This window comes from Urocitellus parryii, chromosome 7, assembly GCF_045843805.1.
Source record: "Urocitellus parryii isolate mUroPar1 chromosome 7, mUroPar1.hap1, whole genome shotgun sequence".
Lineage (NCBI taxonomy): Eukaryota > Metazoa > Chordata > Mammalia > Rodentia > Sciuridae > Urocitellus > Urocitellus parryii.
In genome coordinates, this window is record NC_135537.1 from 66,983,538 (window position 1) to 67,000,039 (window position 16,502).

The window sequence follows — 16,502 nt, forward strand, 5'->3', positions numbered from 1 at the left end:
GGCCAGAAAACTGACTTGGGTCTCTTTGGGCTAAATTCTTGGTATTAGTGTGGCTGTTACTTTCTGAAATCTCTAGAGGAAAATCAGTTCTTTGTCTTTTCTAGTTTCTAGAAGCTTCCCCTATTCTTTGGTCATAAACTTATTCATATTTTATTTAACTTCAAAACCAACAACATACTCAAGACCTTACATTCAATCCCCAGAACACCCCTGCACAAAAAAAAACAAAGCCAGCAAAAGTCAAGTCTTCCTCAAGTCACACCACTCTGACTTCTCTTCCAGTTTTAAAGACCCTTGTGATTGCGCTGGGCCCACCCAATAATCCAAGATAATCCCCATTTTAGGATTATCTGATTGGCAACTTTCAGTCCTTCTGCAACATTAATTCCCCTTTGCCATGTAACCTAACCTATCCACAGTTCTGAGGATTAAGATGTGAGTATATCTGGGATTGAGGGGCTTTATTCTGTCTACCACAGCTCTAATGAACCTAGAACCAAAAACCCAGAATAGCACTATAGTTTAAGCAAATTAATTAATCTCCTATGGTTTTAGTTTTTGTCTTTTGAAAATAACTTAATAATAACTATTTCTTGAATGGGAGTGAAAATTACATGAGACAAAATAAGGAAAACATCTAGGTCCAGAGCCTTGAACACAATTTAACAGGGGTTCACTTGATGTTCTGACTATATCCCTTGTGGCATTGAGACTTAAGTGTTTTTGTTTTTTTTTTTTCCTTTTCCCCAATCTTCTTTTCCCTAAAATTATCCTCCCTGATCTTCTTTTCCATAAACAACTTCTCCCTGATCTTCTTTTCCTTAACCTTCTCCAACCTAATCTCTCCTCCCTAATCTCATTTTTCTCTGAATCACCTCTATAAAAGCCCCCTGTTCCTGTGGATAGGTAGAATCACAGCTTTTGGGACAGGAGTTCCCTGTGTTTCTCCTTTGTTAGCAAAGCAATAAAACTTTTTCCTTTTTCTCAAGACCTTGTCTTCATTATTGGATTGGCATCGAGGACAAGGACCAAGCTTTTGGTTACAACAGTAGCACCTCCATATTGTTCATTTCCATTTTCCTTGCCACCTTCTCAAAAACCATCCTTGCACTGAGTGGAGCTGAGTTTTGGATCTAGGCTCACTTTAGTTCCATGGTCCTGTTCTTTGCCTTACACAACACTGCTTTCTGCAAAATAAAATAAATAAATTAATTAATTAAAATGCTGCTTTCTCCATGCTGAAAGACTGAACAATGGATGACTTCACATACACAAGTTGCCTTCTATGGTCTGCATGTCTGTGTCCCCTCAAACTTCACGTGTTGGAATCCTGACTTTTAAGGTGATGGTATTAGAGGGTGGGACCCATGGGAAGTAACTAGGTCATGAGAGTGGAGCCCTCAGGAATGGGACTAGTGCCCCCATAAGAGACCCAAGAGAGCTTCTTTGTCCCTTCTACCAATTTTTAAGCTGGGGATGTGGCTTAAGCAGTAGCACGCTCACCTGGCATGCATGGGGCGCTGGGTTCCATCCTCAGCACCATGTGAAAATAAAATAAAGATGTTGTGTCCACCGAAAACTAAAAAAATTAATAAATATTAAAAAATTCTCTCTCTCTTTCTCTCTCTCTCTCTTTAAAAAAAAAAATGACACTTTGTTATAGCAACCCCAATGGCTAAGAAATTGTTCCACATGCCATACAAGCAAGCACTCAAAGATTTTATTCCAACAGGGATAAAAGATTTATGCTTATCCAACAAAACTTCTGAATTGATTTTCTCCTATAACAAACAGATGACATTTTTAAAGCCTCCATAGGACTTTTCAGTAGAATGTGATTATAGAATTGAGTAATGTTGAGAAATGTGGACCCAGTGGCAGTACCAAATATCCTATAATCCATTAAACAAACATTTGATGACACACAAAATAAAGTCAACCACAAAATGTTTGTTTAACAGAGTCCTCCCCTCCCTCTGTTACACAATAGGAATATTCTCAGAAGACTTTTTTTTTTTTTTTTGCTTTTTCTTTTTTTAGGTTGCAAAGTAAAATAGCAAAGCAAGTCAAAACCCATTTGGATTGGTAATAAGACCAACCCTGGGCTTCATCAGGTAAAGTACTGAACAGTGTACAAATTGCTTCATGAAGAACAACCCAGGTGCCAGGAGAGTGTTCTGAAACCTCTGTAAAAACACAAAAATCTACCTGCTAACTTGAGCACACTCTTGAGTAGTAAATGGCTTTGCTCTCAGCTGTCCATATTTTGTTATGAGAAAGGGAGAGAAAGAAAAAAAAATCTACTAATAAGGGCAGCCCAGTTCTTTACACTTGCATAGCAGTGGAACAATGCCATGGCTCCAGAGCCCCATGGGTCCTGTTTGAGGGTAATCAAGTACAGTGGGTCCTCTAAATCCACAGATTCCACATCTGTGAATTCAACCAACCACAGATTGAAAATGTTTGGAAAAAGCTGCATTTGTAGCGAACAGGTATAGACTTTTTTTCTTGTCATTATTTACTAAACAGTACGGTATAACAAGGGTTTCTATTGTATCCAGTATTAAAATTAATCTAGAAATGATTCAAAGTACGTGGGAACTACATCATTTTATACAAGACACGTGAGCACTGTGGATTTTAGAATCCCAGGAGTTCCTGAAACCAGTAGATACTGAGTGATGACTAATCAGAAAGAGAAATGTGTTTTTTTGTGTGTGTGAAATAGTAATATCAACAAATCAAATTTCAAAACAATGCATGATCTGTATAACCTTAACATGTCACAACTCATCTTACTTGGACTAAAGCTACCTTAACAGCATTTTAGTCTTATTTCTTACCACTGACAGCAATTTTGGGATATGAGTATGTATGTGTTGGGGGAGAGGGGTGAAAGGAAACCATGTGACTGCTCCCCACAAACAGTAACTAGGAGAAAAAGATCTCTGGATAGTGCCATGGAAATCTACTGCACAAGTCAATTCTCTTCTAGGCTTTCAAACCCAGATAGCATACGATATTTGAACATTCTAGACTTTATCACATGGCCAGGTCACTTTATCACAAATGGCAAGATCATCCCTGCTTCCAAATAAGACTTTGCTCAGTAAACAGAGGGCTGAACAAGAGTTCAAAAGAACACTTTACTCAAACCTTAGTCCTGACTGCAAGCCACTACAAACTTTTCTTGTCACTCATCTACAAAGAGATAAATGTAAGAATCTTTTAGGCCTGTTTGACAGAACACTTTTATGTCTGCTAGATCCAATAATAAAGAAAATGACCTTGGGTTTGTAACACCTTTTACATTTCATTTTATGAATTCTCTTTTTTAATTAATTTAACAAAGAAGCAGTCCTTGACAGATGCAAATTAAAAGAAAAAAAATGAAAAAGACTAGTCCTTCATTACAGCTAGCTTGAGGAACACTGCAATAGAAAATCCCCAGAACAGGCAAACAGAAGCAGCTCAAAGACATTTGCTGGTGGAAATTATTTACTATGGCTCAAGGTTACTTTTACCATGTTCAGAAGGTAACTGATAATGCACACAGAGACAGCCGGACTCAGAGGAAAACAGAAACTGAAAAAGAACCAATACTTAATCAGTTCTTTGAAAATTCTGTAACCTATACAGTCCACTACTATACCCCACAATGACAGCACTTGCAACAGTTGAGAACTACTGAAAGAAAACATTTTCAGGTTACCTTTTTGCCATTAGATTTCTATGGTAGGCAGTTGATTATAGTCTCAATGGCTACTGGATAACAATTCAAAGCAGAATTCCCTGGATACCTTGGTTCCTCTAAAGTATCCACATAACAACTTCCATTTATTAAGCACCCAATATTCTGGAACATTGGTAGGTATTTGATTATTATGTTTCAAAGAGGTGAAATATTTGTTCAGGGTCTCAAAATGAGTAACAGATGGAGCCTGAATACAAGGGAAAAAAATGTGGGAAATAAACAATTTTCATTAAAAACTGTTAAAATTAGGGGAAAAAAGATCTTTGGGGGAATCACAATTCGATCCACAACAGTATCATTTTTTAAAACTAATTTAAAAACATAAATTCTTCCTAAGTAAGCCTTTTTGACCCAAGATAGACCATACTCAGATTCTCATACACGGATAAATTTTGATGACTTTGATAATGAGATCTTGACGTTTGAGCTGATGAGCTTTAATGATAGTTTGGAATATGAGTTGGTGTTGTAAATGGGCTGAGACTTTAGGGGATACTGGGATGGGTTGAATATATTTTGCATATGTGCCTCTTTAGGGATCAGAGGAAAGACTATGTTGGGCAGAATGTATGATTAAGTTAAGGATCTGGGGAAATATTCCTGAATTATCTATATAGGCCCAATGTAATCACGAGGATCCTTATGAGAAAGGCAGGAGTATCAGAATAAGGAAGAAAGATTTGAATTCAGGTGAACTGTGGGAACTGGAAGAAACAAGGAAATGTTTTTTTATTCTCCCCTAGATCCACCAAAGGAATGCAGCCTTGGCACTCTGAATTTAGGCTAGGAAGACCTATTTTGCATCTAACATCCAGAATGGTTACATTAAAAAAAAAAAAATCTGTATTATCACCCCCTTCCTATCATTTTCTTTAACTAATTTCACCTACTCATTATAAACCTTTGGATTCTGTCTAAAGTGTCCCATTATTTGAAAACCCCATTATATGGGGTTATACTTAGTTATACTAAGTTATACTTAGTCTGCTCGGCTAGTAGCACTTTTATTTAGAAGATTTGACCATCTTATATTTATTTTTTTATTTTTTATTTTTGAGAAAGAGAGATTATATTTATTTGTTTCAAAACGGACTAATTTTTGTCTTTTTTATAGAGAATGGTGGAAGCAAAAAAAAAAAGAATGAAGGTACATTTATTATCATGTCTGCTTTTTGATACACAGACTGTTTATATATGTTGTCTTTGACAATAATTTGGAAAGTAGATTTACTTAAACCTATTACTAAATCTATCACTAGTAAACAGAGACTTTTGAAATGTAGCTAATTGTTGAATAAAAACATATCCAATGAAATATTAATGACTTGCTGTAAATGTCATTACAATGACAAATGTATTGGGTTTCCAAGTGCCCCTCAAATCTGAGTCAGAAAACAGCCAAGCACCATGGTACAAGAGCAGGAGGCTGAGGTAGGAGGACTGCAAGTTCAAAGCCAGCCTCAGCAACTTAGCGAGGGCCTAAGCAACTCAATGAGACACTGTCTCTAAATAAAAAATAAAATGGGCTGGGGATGTGATGTGGCTCCGTGGTTGAGTGCCCCTGTGTTTATTCCCTGGGACCAAAAAAAAAAAAAAAAAGCTACCAACCTGTAATGTTAGTTCTTCCAAAGGAAACAAGTATTGACATATTGAAGAAGAATTTATCAAAGTTTTATTTTAAATACATAATTTTTTTATTTTATAAAAGACACACTTTTGGGGGGTTGTTTGTTGCTGTTGGTTTTGGTATTGGAAATTGAACCCAGGAGCATTTTACCTCTAAGCTACATCCCAGACCTTTTTATTTGTTATTGAGTCAGGATCTCACTAAGCAGCTGAAGATCCTGCAAAGTTGCTGAGACTGACCTTGAACTTGCACTCCTTCTGCCTCAGCCTCCCAAATCACTGGGATTACAAGTGTGCTCCACCTCACCCAGCTAGAAATGCCCATTTTAAAAAGGCAATGTAAAAGTGCCTGTTAGAATTAAAAAGAAAAGAAAATCATCCACACAAACACGTTACTTAGATATAACCACTGTTGAACCTCAGATATTAAATTTCATACCAGAAATGGTGAAGCTTGAATTAACCTAACATTTCCATAGATGACTAAATATATTTTTTTTAAATTTTATATTCACTGAAGGAAAAAGATAACGAAGGAATGAAAACTCTGAAAGAACAGACCATGTTGAATGAGGTGCACTGTAAACAACATCACCCAAAGCAAAAAGTTACAATGTGTTTTGAGGTTTCAAAGTATGAAGTGGCTGGAAATCAAGGAGAAGAATCTAAACCAAGAGGGGAACAACCAAAAAATTTGCACCACTCATTAAAAAATCCAGGCCAACCCTGGAGGAGTGCATCTGCAGGTAAGATTACAAAGAACTCAGAGGAAGGAATTTGCCTGGAGGCCAAGCTAAGAGCTATCCATCCCCAGGGAGACAGATTTCAGTGTTTGAGTTGCTATAACAAAAAAACATAAATTGGATGGCTTACAAACAAGGGAAAGTTCTGTCCTAGTTTTAGAGGCTGGGAAGACCAAGATCAAGGCACCAGCAGATTCAGTGTCTGGTGAGGGCCTGTTTTCTGATTCTCAGGTGGCCACCTTCTTGCTTTGCTATCAGGAACCCAAGCCCTCATTTTCTAATATTATCACTTCGAGGGGCAACATTTCTTTTATTTATTTTTAGCAAGCAAGAAGTAGGTTTATTGAAAAGAGACAGAGATGCAGAGACAGACTTCTCTGAAGAGAAGGGTCCCCAGAACCAGGAACCCAGTGGGGGAATTCTGGCCTGTTCTTTTTGTGGTCTCTGGAATTTCCTCCCTTCCTTATCTCCTCCCCTGTCCATGTACTGCTCACTCTTATCGATGGGTGCCCCCTGTGTCCACATGTCTGTTTTTTCTATTAGATCCCCTGCTTAGGAGCATGACTATGGAAGTGTCTGTCTGATTGAGTCCCCCACTTGTGTGAGGGGCAAGATTTCCACATGAGATTTAGAGGGACATCAACATTCAGATCATGGCCCCATCAAAGAAGGCAGTCATAGTCAGTATCTCGAGTTTCCACAGACTCCCTTTGATAAAGGATAAAACTAACCTTTCACAAGCTCAGGATAATCAGACAGAAATGTGTCTGCATGCCAAAAGAAAATTCAATACTTCATAGGAGAACAATGATCCAGGATCTAGAAGGATCATGCTTACAGTCCAATATACTAGCCTTATCAAACATTGGTGAGGATGTGAGGCAACTGAAATGCTCATACATGACTGATGGAAATGTTTACAAAAAAATAAGGTGCAATTACTTTAGGAAAGTAGCAATTTCCCAAAGTGAATGTAGGTGGAAAAGCCTTTACCTTAAGGCACATTAATCTTTTTCTAGGTGCTAAATGTACATCTTACACACACAATTTTAAAATATTGATGTGATTTTAAAATGCTTATAAGCATAAAAAAAGAAAAATAATCCACAAAAACATATTACCTACAAATAACCACTGTTGAATGTCTGATATAGAATTTGTATACCAGAAATGGTGAAGTTTGGATTCATCTAACATTTCCACAGATAAGCAAATATAAAAAAAAAATATGTATAGTCAGTGAAGAACAAACAAAAGAAATCAAAGGATGGAGGGATGAAAATTCTTAAAGAACTGCCCCATGCTGAATGACAAAATTATATATATAATTTCCCCATCTCAGGAAATGATACCACCATTCACCCACCTGAAAAAATAAAACTTTTAAGCTTCATGGTTGATTCCTCTCTCTCCCTTACCCACCATTAGCAAATCCTGTTGACTCTACTGTCAAAACTACATCCTGATTCTAGCCACTTCCCATCAACCCCATAGTGACAACCCGATGACATCTCCCCAGAAAAGTATTACAGTGGCTTCTGTGGTTGACAGTGTCAACAGTCATTTTCTCAACAGGGGAAAAGAATGGCACAAAAGAAAATCAAAGTGGCCAGGCATGGTGGCTTGTGCCTGTGGTCCCAGCAACTAGGAAGGCATAAGTGGGAGGGTCACTTAAACCCAGGAGTCCAGACCAAGCTGGGCAACAGAGTGAGACCCTGTCTTGGGAAGAAAGGGAGCGAGAGAAGATGAAGGGAAGGATGGAGGGATGGAAGGATGGAAAGGAAAGAAGGATAAAAGAGGGAGGGAGGGAACTCAGAATGCTCAGCAAGAAGAGTCAGAATCAACGATAGGTAGACAATAAATACCTTCTGAGCTGGTTTTCACCTTTTGTTTTTCATTTTACTAATTTTATATAACATTGAAATTTTTACATCAGAACATCCAACGTTCCTATAATATGCTATATTACATACTTTTTACACATAGTTGTTTGAATAATAAAAATGGAATGAGAATAAAAATGTATATATAAAATCTCTTTAAAGTAAGTAGATGAGCTGGGTACAATGGCCCATGCCTATAATCCCAGCAGCTCAGGAGGCTGAGGCAGGAGTATTACAAGTTCAAAGCTAGCCTCAGCAACTTAGTGAGGGCCTAGGCAACTCAGTGAGACCCTGTCTCCAAGTAAAATATTTTAAAAAGGCTGGGGATGTGGCACAGTGGTTAAGCGCCACTGGGTTCAGTCCTTGGCACCAAATAAATAAAATAAAATAAAGTAATTTAATTATAAGGAAAAACAGTGGTGAATATTTTTTATCATGTTGTGATATAAAAGTGCTTTCTAAACACGAAGGTATGTCTAGAAATTCTCAAATGAATATGAATTATAATAGTAAAAATAACTGTAGCAGGTACGAAAGTATGTGAAAAATAATTAATGATCAGATAAAAAACACAAGAGAAAAACAAGTTATAGAAGAACAAAGAGCTTATCCTTTAAAGATATCCAAACTTCCTTTTTTGAGGAAGTAAGCAAGGGGAAATTGGGATAAAAGATAAATTTTATCTTCTGTAGTATGAGACTGATAAAATTAGAATGATTTAAATTATTAGTATTAGCATGTAGGGAAGTTTACATTTATATAGATGATTAGAAGTAACATAAACTGGGACTTAGGGAAATTTGACAACATCTATTAAAATATAAAGCTCATATACATTTTTGATAACAACTCCACAGTCCTACATAAATATTTTCACATGAGCCCAAAGATATCCATCATTGTGTATGTGTGTGTGTGTGTGTGTGTGTGTGTGTGAGAGAGAGAGAGACTGATCTCTCTACAATCATTACAAATAATGATTTTTATAAACTGACATAGAAAGGTGTGTAAAATGTATCATAAAGTAGAAAAAGTTGCAACAGAGTATATTCTACTTTTATTGTTAACATATATTCAGTCATATTAGTATAAGCATAAAAAAATTGTGAAGAATATATAAGGGACTCCCAATCATGGTCTCCGCTCTTAGTGGTGACTTCAGACATTTTCCGAGAGCATTAAACTTCCAAACACCAGAAACAGCAGCACTAAAGAACAGGATTCTCTAGGTACTGGGTCAAATGGAGCTAACTTTTATATTCTGAAATGCAGTGTATCAAACTTTTTAAATAGAGTCTCTCTGGTATGAAGAAGTTGGCAGTTGGTGACATGAATATCTCAGCAAAATAATTTTTAGCCATGCAGAGTAAGAGGGATCTATTTTCAGAATGCTGGGGAGAAAGTTGACCTGCCCTTTTGCCTTCCCAACTACTCCTCCAAGTTCCACATTCTTACCCCAGTGACCATCAATGATCCAGAATGCCCTAGTCAGCTTGTCTGTTCCTGCCCTGCATGTAAAGTGGGAGTAGAACAAATAGCCTTCTTGTCTACCACCTTCTCTTTTAATAAAAAGATAACTAGAAATACATCTTCACTGGCTTTGATTTACATTGCAAATAGAGAAAGTGGAACCTCCACTGAATCACGTAACACTGAAGTTAAAGTGTCCTAATCATCCTTGGCTCTAAAGCAACAGCACAGTCACTGGAAAAGAGGCCTCTCACTGGGAGAAGGTATTGCACATTCCAGAAATAACCAGAAAATTCGAATGGCAGGAAAAGCAAGTACTCTTATCTGGAGTATTCACCTGCAGCCATTCTAGAAATGTCTATGGATAATTATACCCTGTACAATAGTGCCATTTTTCCAAAAATTGCTGAGAAACAAACTATCTCATGTACATATACTTGTATACATTGATACATATATCTGTAAATATGTATGTTAAAAATATCAATTGCATCCCCCCAAAACTTACCTGCTTGATTTTCAAGTCACAAAATCTAGGATTGGGGTTGCAGCTTCATGGTAGAGGGCTTGCCTAGCATGTGCAAGGCCCTGAGTTGGATTCCCTGAACCACATTAAAAATAAAAATAAAAAATAAAAAAGCACGAAAACTGTACTAGTATGGAGGGACGGGGGAGACAGAGGAAAAAGGAAGATAAATCCCAGGTGAATGATTTTTTTCTACTTCCCTGTTTCAAATCAGTTAAAGAAATGACACACTTCTAGGCTGTGGTATTTTCTTGTCCTAATAAAAATAAAGCAATGGTATATTCACACTATTAACGCAACTACTCCTCAAAAAATTCCCATCCGTTAAGTGCTATGATTCCATTTTTGCAGACAAGGTACATTCAGGTAAACCGAGGCACAGATACCCAGATTTCATTGTCCCTCCCACCCACCAACATTTTCTTGAAACATTAATTTCAAGTGAATGAAATGCAATAAATAAATAAAAACAAACAAACAAACAAATAAATCCCTTCCAGAGACGCTCTATGAATTCTAGGCCATAAAGCAGCAATTCAGAAACGTGGCACAAAAAAAGTGCCTGTGCGAAAGCCACTCGCGATGCACAACGCACACTGCAAACGTTGGGATTACAACAACCTAAACTGGAGCAGCAAATTGAATTCGGTCCCAGAGCTTCAACACGTTTGCCTATGTACGAGAAAGAGAGGGGAGAAGCCTTTGTTATTACACACGCTCCCAAAGAACGCCAGTGGCCGGGAGCAACTTGGGTCTACTCTGGAAATCATGGAGGGGGCTCCCTTCTCCAACGGGGTCGCGCGCGGGCCGCGGGGGCCCAAGGCGCATGCGTGTCCCCAAAGGCCCGGGCGCTTACCTGATGCGCCTGGAGCGCAGGCACAGGGCAAGGAGTAACAGAGCGACCGCCACCGCCAGGCCCGGGAGGCTGAGCGGCTCCACCGAGAAGTAGCCCATTCTGGAGGACAGGTCTCTCGCCTTCCAGTGCGCGCGGGGCCGCGATGGGCAGCCCGGGGGGACCAGCGCAGGCGGCGACTCTGCACACTGCGACCGCTTTTCTGAGCGGCGCCCCCAGGTCCGGGAGGGAGAAGCTGGCCTGCCCGCGGCGCCTACAGGAATGTCACCGCGGGTCTCGGAGGCTGAATTACAAAGTTAGTGGACTCCCCTCCCCCCGCCCACCCCTCAACCACGTGCACCGCCCCGCTGTGTCACCCCCTCCCGCCCGGCCTCTTCTGGAAAACTGCGTCTCTGCTCCTTGGGGCAGGAAGAAGGGCCAACCGAGGGGGCGGGGGGGGGGGGCGGTAAGGAATTAGGAAGGCCTGGAGGAGGGGGATTTCTCCTCTGAGTTGGAAGTCGCACCCAGCGGGAGGAGCGATTGTCCCTGCTCCTGTGAGGGTTGGAAAGTTGGCCTCTGCGCCTTGACGCAGGCGAAGTCTTCAGAGACCCCCTGGGAGCTGGGCCAGCCGCTGGTACCTGCTAAGTGCACCAGGTGGTTTCATGTTCACCTCCTTCTAACACCCTCTTTGCTCACAAGTTTTTGTTGAAGGCCTACTGTATCCAAAGGCCCCTAGAGCCAGCTTGTAAGAGGTGGTGAACAGCACAGTTGAGAGCCATAAGTCCCACAGGTTGTACTAACAGAGAATAAGGAGGAAACTTGGAAAATATCTATTCCTGAGTAATGATCATCCACCTGATATTTTACACACATAAACTTTCCTTCACAAATTGTGATACAAGTTTTTAAAGTAGTATTTTGTAGAAAATACAGTGAAGCTCAGTCTGTCTATATAACTCATCCTGGTTTCAGTAGATAAATTCTTACCCTTCTAAACTTGTCCTTTTTTTTTTTTTTTTTTTTTTTTCCTGGGAATTGAACCCATGGGTGCTTACCAATGAGCCATATCTCTAATCCTTTTGGGGATTTTATTTAGACCCAGGGTTTCACCAAGTTGCTTAAGGCCTTGCTAAGTTGCTGAGTCCAGCTTTGAACTTGCGATTCTCCTGCCTCAACCTCCTGAGCTGCTAGGATTACAGGAGTAGGCCGTGGCCCCAGACCCCCTTGGTCCATTTTGAAATATCTGTGACCTTTGCATCATGCAAGACTTTTCTCCATTCTTCTCAGAATTATCACACAATAGCTTAAAAACTCATCTCCTGTGATCTTGGACTTCCCTAATCTGACATCCCCTAAAACGCTGACTGGCTTTTACTTTACCCAGAACTCTTTTTGATAAAGTCATAAATCTTCCACCCGTGATGAGATGCTGCCACAATTTGTCTCCATGGTACAACTACCATGGCTAGCACAATAGGATACACACTAAAGCTGGAGCTGTTGTGTTGCTCAGTGTCAACCCATTCACACTTTTGTTTAGGATGTTCCCTCTGCCTGAAAAATGGTCATGTCTCCTAAATACTAAACTTCTACCTACCTCTCAAGGCCAAGTTCAAATCCCACTTGCTTCTAGAAATTGTCCCCAACTCATTTTTGTAATTCATCTTTTCTGCCCATACTTCTGACACTCTGTTGTTACCTTTCTTTCCATCACGTGTTTCTACTACACCTACATTATTTCTAAGTCTGTTTTTCCTGCTATAAAAATAGAGCTCAAGAACCATCTTAGCTGATATAATTATGTCCCAAATATTTCATCCAATATTATTTGTAGTACATTTGAAATTCAAGCTTATCTCCAGGTCCTTATATTTGCTAAATCTAAATCTGGCAGACCTACGTTAATTCCAACACAAGGGTTCATAAGGCACCCGGGTATCGCAACTACAAAATTCTAGCTGACCACCAGTTCTCTTAAGTAATCAGCCACTGTTCTTTCGACATTGGTTGGTTGCTAATGTTCATGTACCTTCAACACACTAATCAGATCAACAGTCGAATCTAAAGGAATCATCATGGGCTGGCCCTTAAGACTTTGAGATGTCTGTATAAGAAATGTCTTCAATACCAGAGGATAACTGGCCTAATCTTATCATTTCTCCTCAGAAAGTATTGATTGTGAAACACACTGAGAAAGAAAATAGAAACAAAAGCAGACGTAAAAGCAGAGGGAATAAAGGGAGAAGATGATGCATAAGAGTCTCTCAGGTAATAGCCATGAGTGTTAGGATGGTGGGTCTGTACTGCAGAGCCTCACCCCAGCATTCCAGATGACCCCCATTTACCAGGTGATTGACATGGTGTTATGGTTTGGATGTGATTGTTCCCCATGCATTTTTGTGTTGGATGCTTGGTCTTCAGTGTGGTGGTGGAACCTTTGAGAGGTGGAGCCTAATGGGTCAGGGAGAGAGTTGATGAGGTCATTGTAGGCACTGTCCTTAGTTCTTAGGGGGACCCTGGTTCTTTTAAAAGTGACTCGTTATAAAAGAGCAAGCCTCACCCTCCCTGAATTCACCTCTGGCTTCCTATCTTTCCATGTGATTTTTTTTTTCCTTCTCTCATGTGTTCCTGCCATAATGCCATCTACTATGACATGGTGTAGCCAAGGGGAGTCTCACTAGAGGCTGAATCAGTGGGACCTCATGTTGGAATCTCTAAAGCTGTGAGCTACACAAATCTCTTTTCTTTATAAAGTATGTAAAATATCTAATCTCAGGTATTTTGTTATAGAAACAAAAAATGAACTAATACCAATAGCTTCTTTCTTTGTTTTCTTTTGTCATCTTCCTCCCCGCACCTAGTGGTAGAGATTGAACAGACTGAACATAAGGCCTCTTAGTCAAGTGCTCTACCACAGAGCCACACTCCCATCCCCCTTTGTTTTCTTTTTAATATAGCATTCAGGCTTGAATTCTAACCTTACTTCTCTCTAGGGCTTCTTTTTTAATTCTCAAGAGACTGTTTGAGCCAGATGTGGTGGTGCATACCTGTAATGCCAGTGACTCAGGAGGCTGAGGCAGGAGGACTGCAAATTCAAGACCAGCCTCGGCAACTTAGAAAGGACCTAGACAGTTTATGAAGATTCCATCTCAAAATAAAAAATAAAAATGCCTATGGAGGTGGCTAGCTCAGTGGGTAAGCACTCTTGGGTTCAATTTTTAGTACCAAAAAAAAAAAAAGAAGAGGAGGAGGAGGAGGAGGAGGAAGAGGAGTTACACTGAACCAAAACCTCCTAGTTCACCTACTTAGTCAACAACTTTTGTTAAATGCAAACTGTATCTATGGCGCTGCGCTTGGTCTGTTGGACCTGTACAAATGAACGCAGTAACATTTCCTTCAAAAAGCTAAGATGCAGAGGATTAAGGGATTAATTTGGATAAAGTAAGAAAAGAAACTAGTTGGCATGAGATTGTGAAGTGATGGTGGGGGAATTTAAGAACAAGCACCCATATGGCTTCAATCTTGTGAGTTCCTGTGAAGCAAATGATGTGCGAGGGAAAGGGGCTTCAGTTGTTGGAAAACATTAGAAAGTATCACTGTGGGGAATGCCAATGTGGAATTCCACATATTTCTTTCCCAATATCCCTAAATCAGGGTTGAGTGCTGAAGCCTGAAAGGGCCTGTCATCTTTGACATAAAATACAGACTGAGTTTTGAATCATGTCAAAGCATAATACTTTATAACTAAAAGCAATGACTGCTGCTCTCCTCCCCTGACCATGAGTTCTATCATAACCAGCTCTGATTTTCTAACCCCTTCTGTTAAAATGAAGACCTCCACTACAAGTAGAAAAAAACAACAAAAATAAAAGAAGTGGGAGAAGGAAAAGAAGATGAGCTGCATGTTTTATATACCTTGTTTTTTTCTAACACTCAAAATAAGTCTTTGATATAGATATTGTACAGATTGATTATCCCTTATCTAAAATGCTTGGTGACAGTCATGTTTTAGATTTCAGATTTTTCAGATTTTATAATATTTGCATATACATAATGAGATTAATTAGGGAATGAGACCCAAGACTAAACACTAAATCCATTTAGTTTTCATATACATCTTAAACACATAGCCTAACGTAACTTTGTGCAATGTTTTTAGTATGCCTGTGTTTTGACTGTGACTTGTCACATGAGGTCAGGGGTGGAATTTTCCACTTGTGGCATCATGACAAAGTCCACAATTTTTTTTTTTTTTTTTTTTTTTTGTGGTGGTGCTGGGGATTGAACCCAGGGCCTTGTGCATGCAAAGCAAGCATTCTACCAACTGAGCTATGTCCCCAGCCCAATATTTTTGATTTTCACATTAGGAATACTCAACCTAAATTTTCTTTCACATAAAAACAAGACTCAAAGAGCGGTTACTCAGCTGCTATTTCTGACATGAAGTGGCCCCTCCTTCATTGTACTATTTTGCTCTCTGTAGAGCTTTCTTTCACTAACCCTGTACTATACCTTTTCAATCATTTTTTAGTTTTTATGGATCCAGCTTTTACTTTGAGTTGTCCATCACTGCTGTACCCCATGGGGAGAATTGAGCTTCTCTTTTGTAGGTTGGCCTTCTTTGGCCCTTGGGTACCTCTGAGGATAGTTTTTCCATCTGAAAGAAATGGTAGGAGGGGCTGAGGCTGTAGCTCAGTGGTAAAGTGCTTGCTTCGTATGTGTGAGGCACTGGGTTCAATCCTCAGCACCACATAAACATCTACAACTAAATAAATATTTGAAAAAAAATAATGATATAAAATTACCTTCCTCATAGGTTTATAAGACTTAAATTGTGAAGAATAGATATATAACAATGGAAATGACTGAAGCTTCTCCCTTTTTGTCAGTTCAGCAACTTCTGCTTCATTGGCATAGGGCATAAGTAGAAATGAGTTCAGAAGACAAATTCAACCTACTGAGGTGTTAGCTTATTGATGTATTACTTCTGCCCTTTGTAAAATGTGTCATTTTTTTCTTTCCTGAATGCTGGTATTCAGGGTCTGATTTCAGCTGAGATAGCAATAATCATATATCCTGAGATTGATACAAGCCTGAAAGTTATTGTTTAATTTGGCACATAGTAAATGGTGAGTCTTTGCAGGTGTAAGCACCAAATATGGCTAAAAATATATCAGAACACAATGTTACTGATTAATATGTCATTCTTTGCAATTTAAACTGTTGTGCCTTTTTTCTCTTCATTTTATTTTCTTCTATGAAACTACTTTGCAGTATTAATCTAACACTCAGTCTAGTGCAGGATACACATAGACATGGTAGGCAAAGATCTTATTAAGTAAAATCCTGTTGAATGAGCAAAGTGACCCAACAATAGAGAGTGTAGTTCCACTTAAATCATATATATATATATATATATATATATATATATATATATATATATATATATATAAAGTACGATTTTAGGTAAGACCTGAATATAATTATTTTGAAGCAGCTTTAAAATTGGTGGAACAGATGGCTCTGATTATCTCCAAAAGGAAGGGAAGGATTGGAGAGTTTTGTCATTTCTTGTTTAACAGTTTTGGCATTGCTTATACACACTTAACGTTTTGAATACTCTGGTTTATAAATTCTCAATCTCGTGCTAAACCTTATTTCATTCTCA

General features: G+C 39.0%; 1 protein-coding gene across 1 annotated transcript in view; it reads right to left on the reverse strand.

Annotated features, from left to right (window-relative positions):
* Cyp7b1 (cytochrome P450 family 7 subfamily B member 1) overlaps window positions 1–11,099 on the reverse strand; it is a 173,731-nt gene extending 162,632 nt beyond the window's left edge. The window contains exon 1 of the mRNA XM_026390802.2: window positions 10,859–11,099. Within this exon, the coding sequence (XP_026246587.2) occupies window positions 10,859–10,956 (98 nt within the window). The 5' untranslated portion in view covers window positions 10,957–11,099. The remainder of the gene's footprint in view (window positions 1–10,858) is intronic.
* Window positions 11,100–16,502: the final 5,403 nt, after the last annotated feature.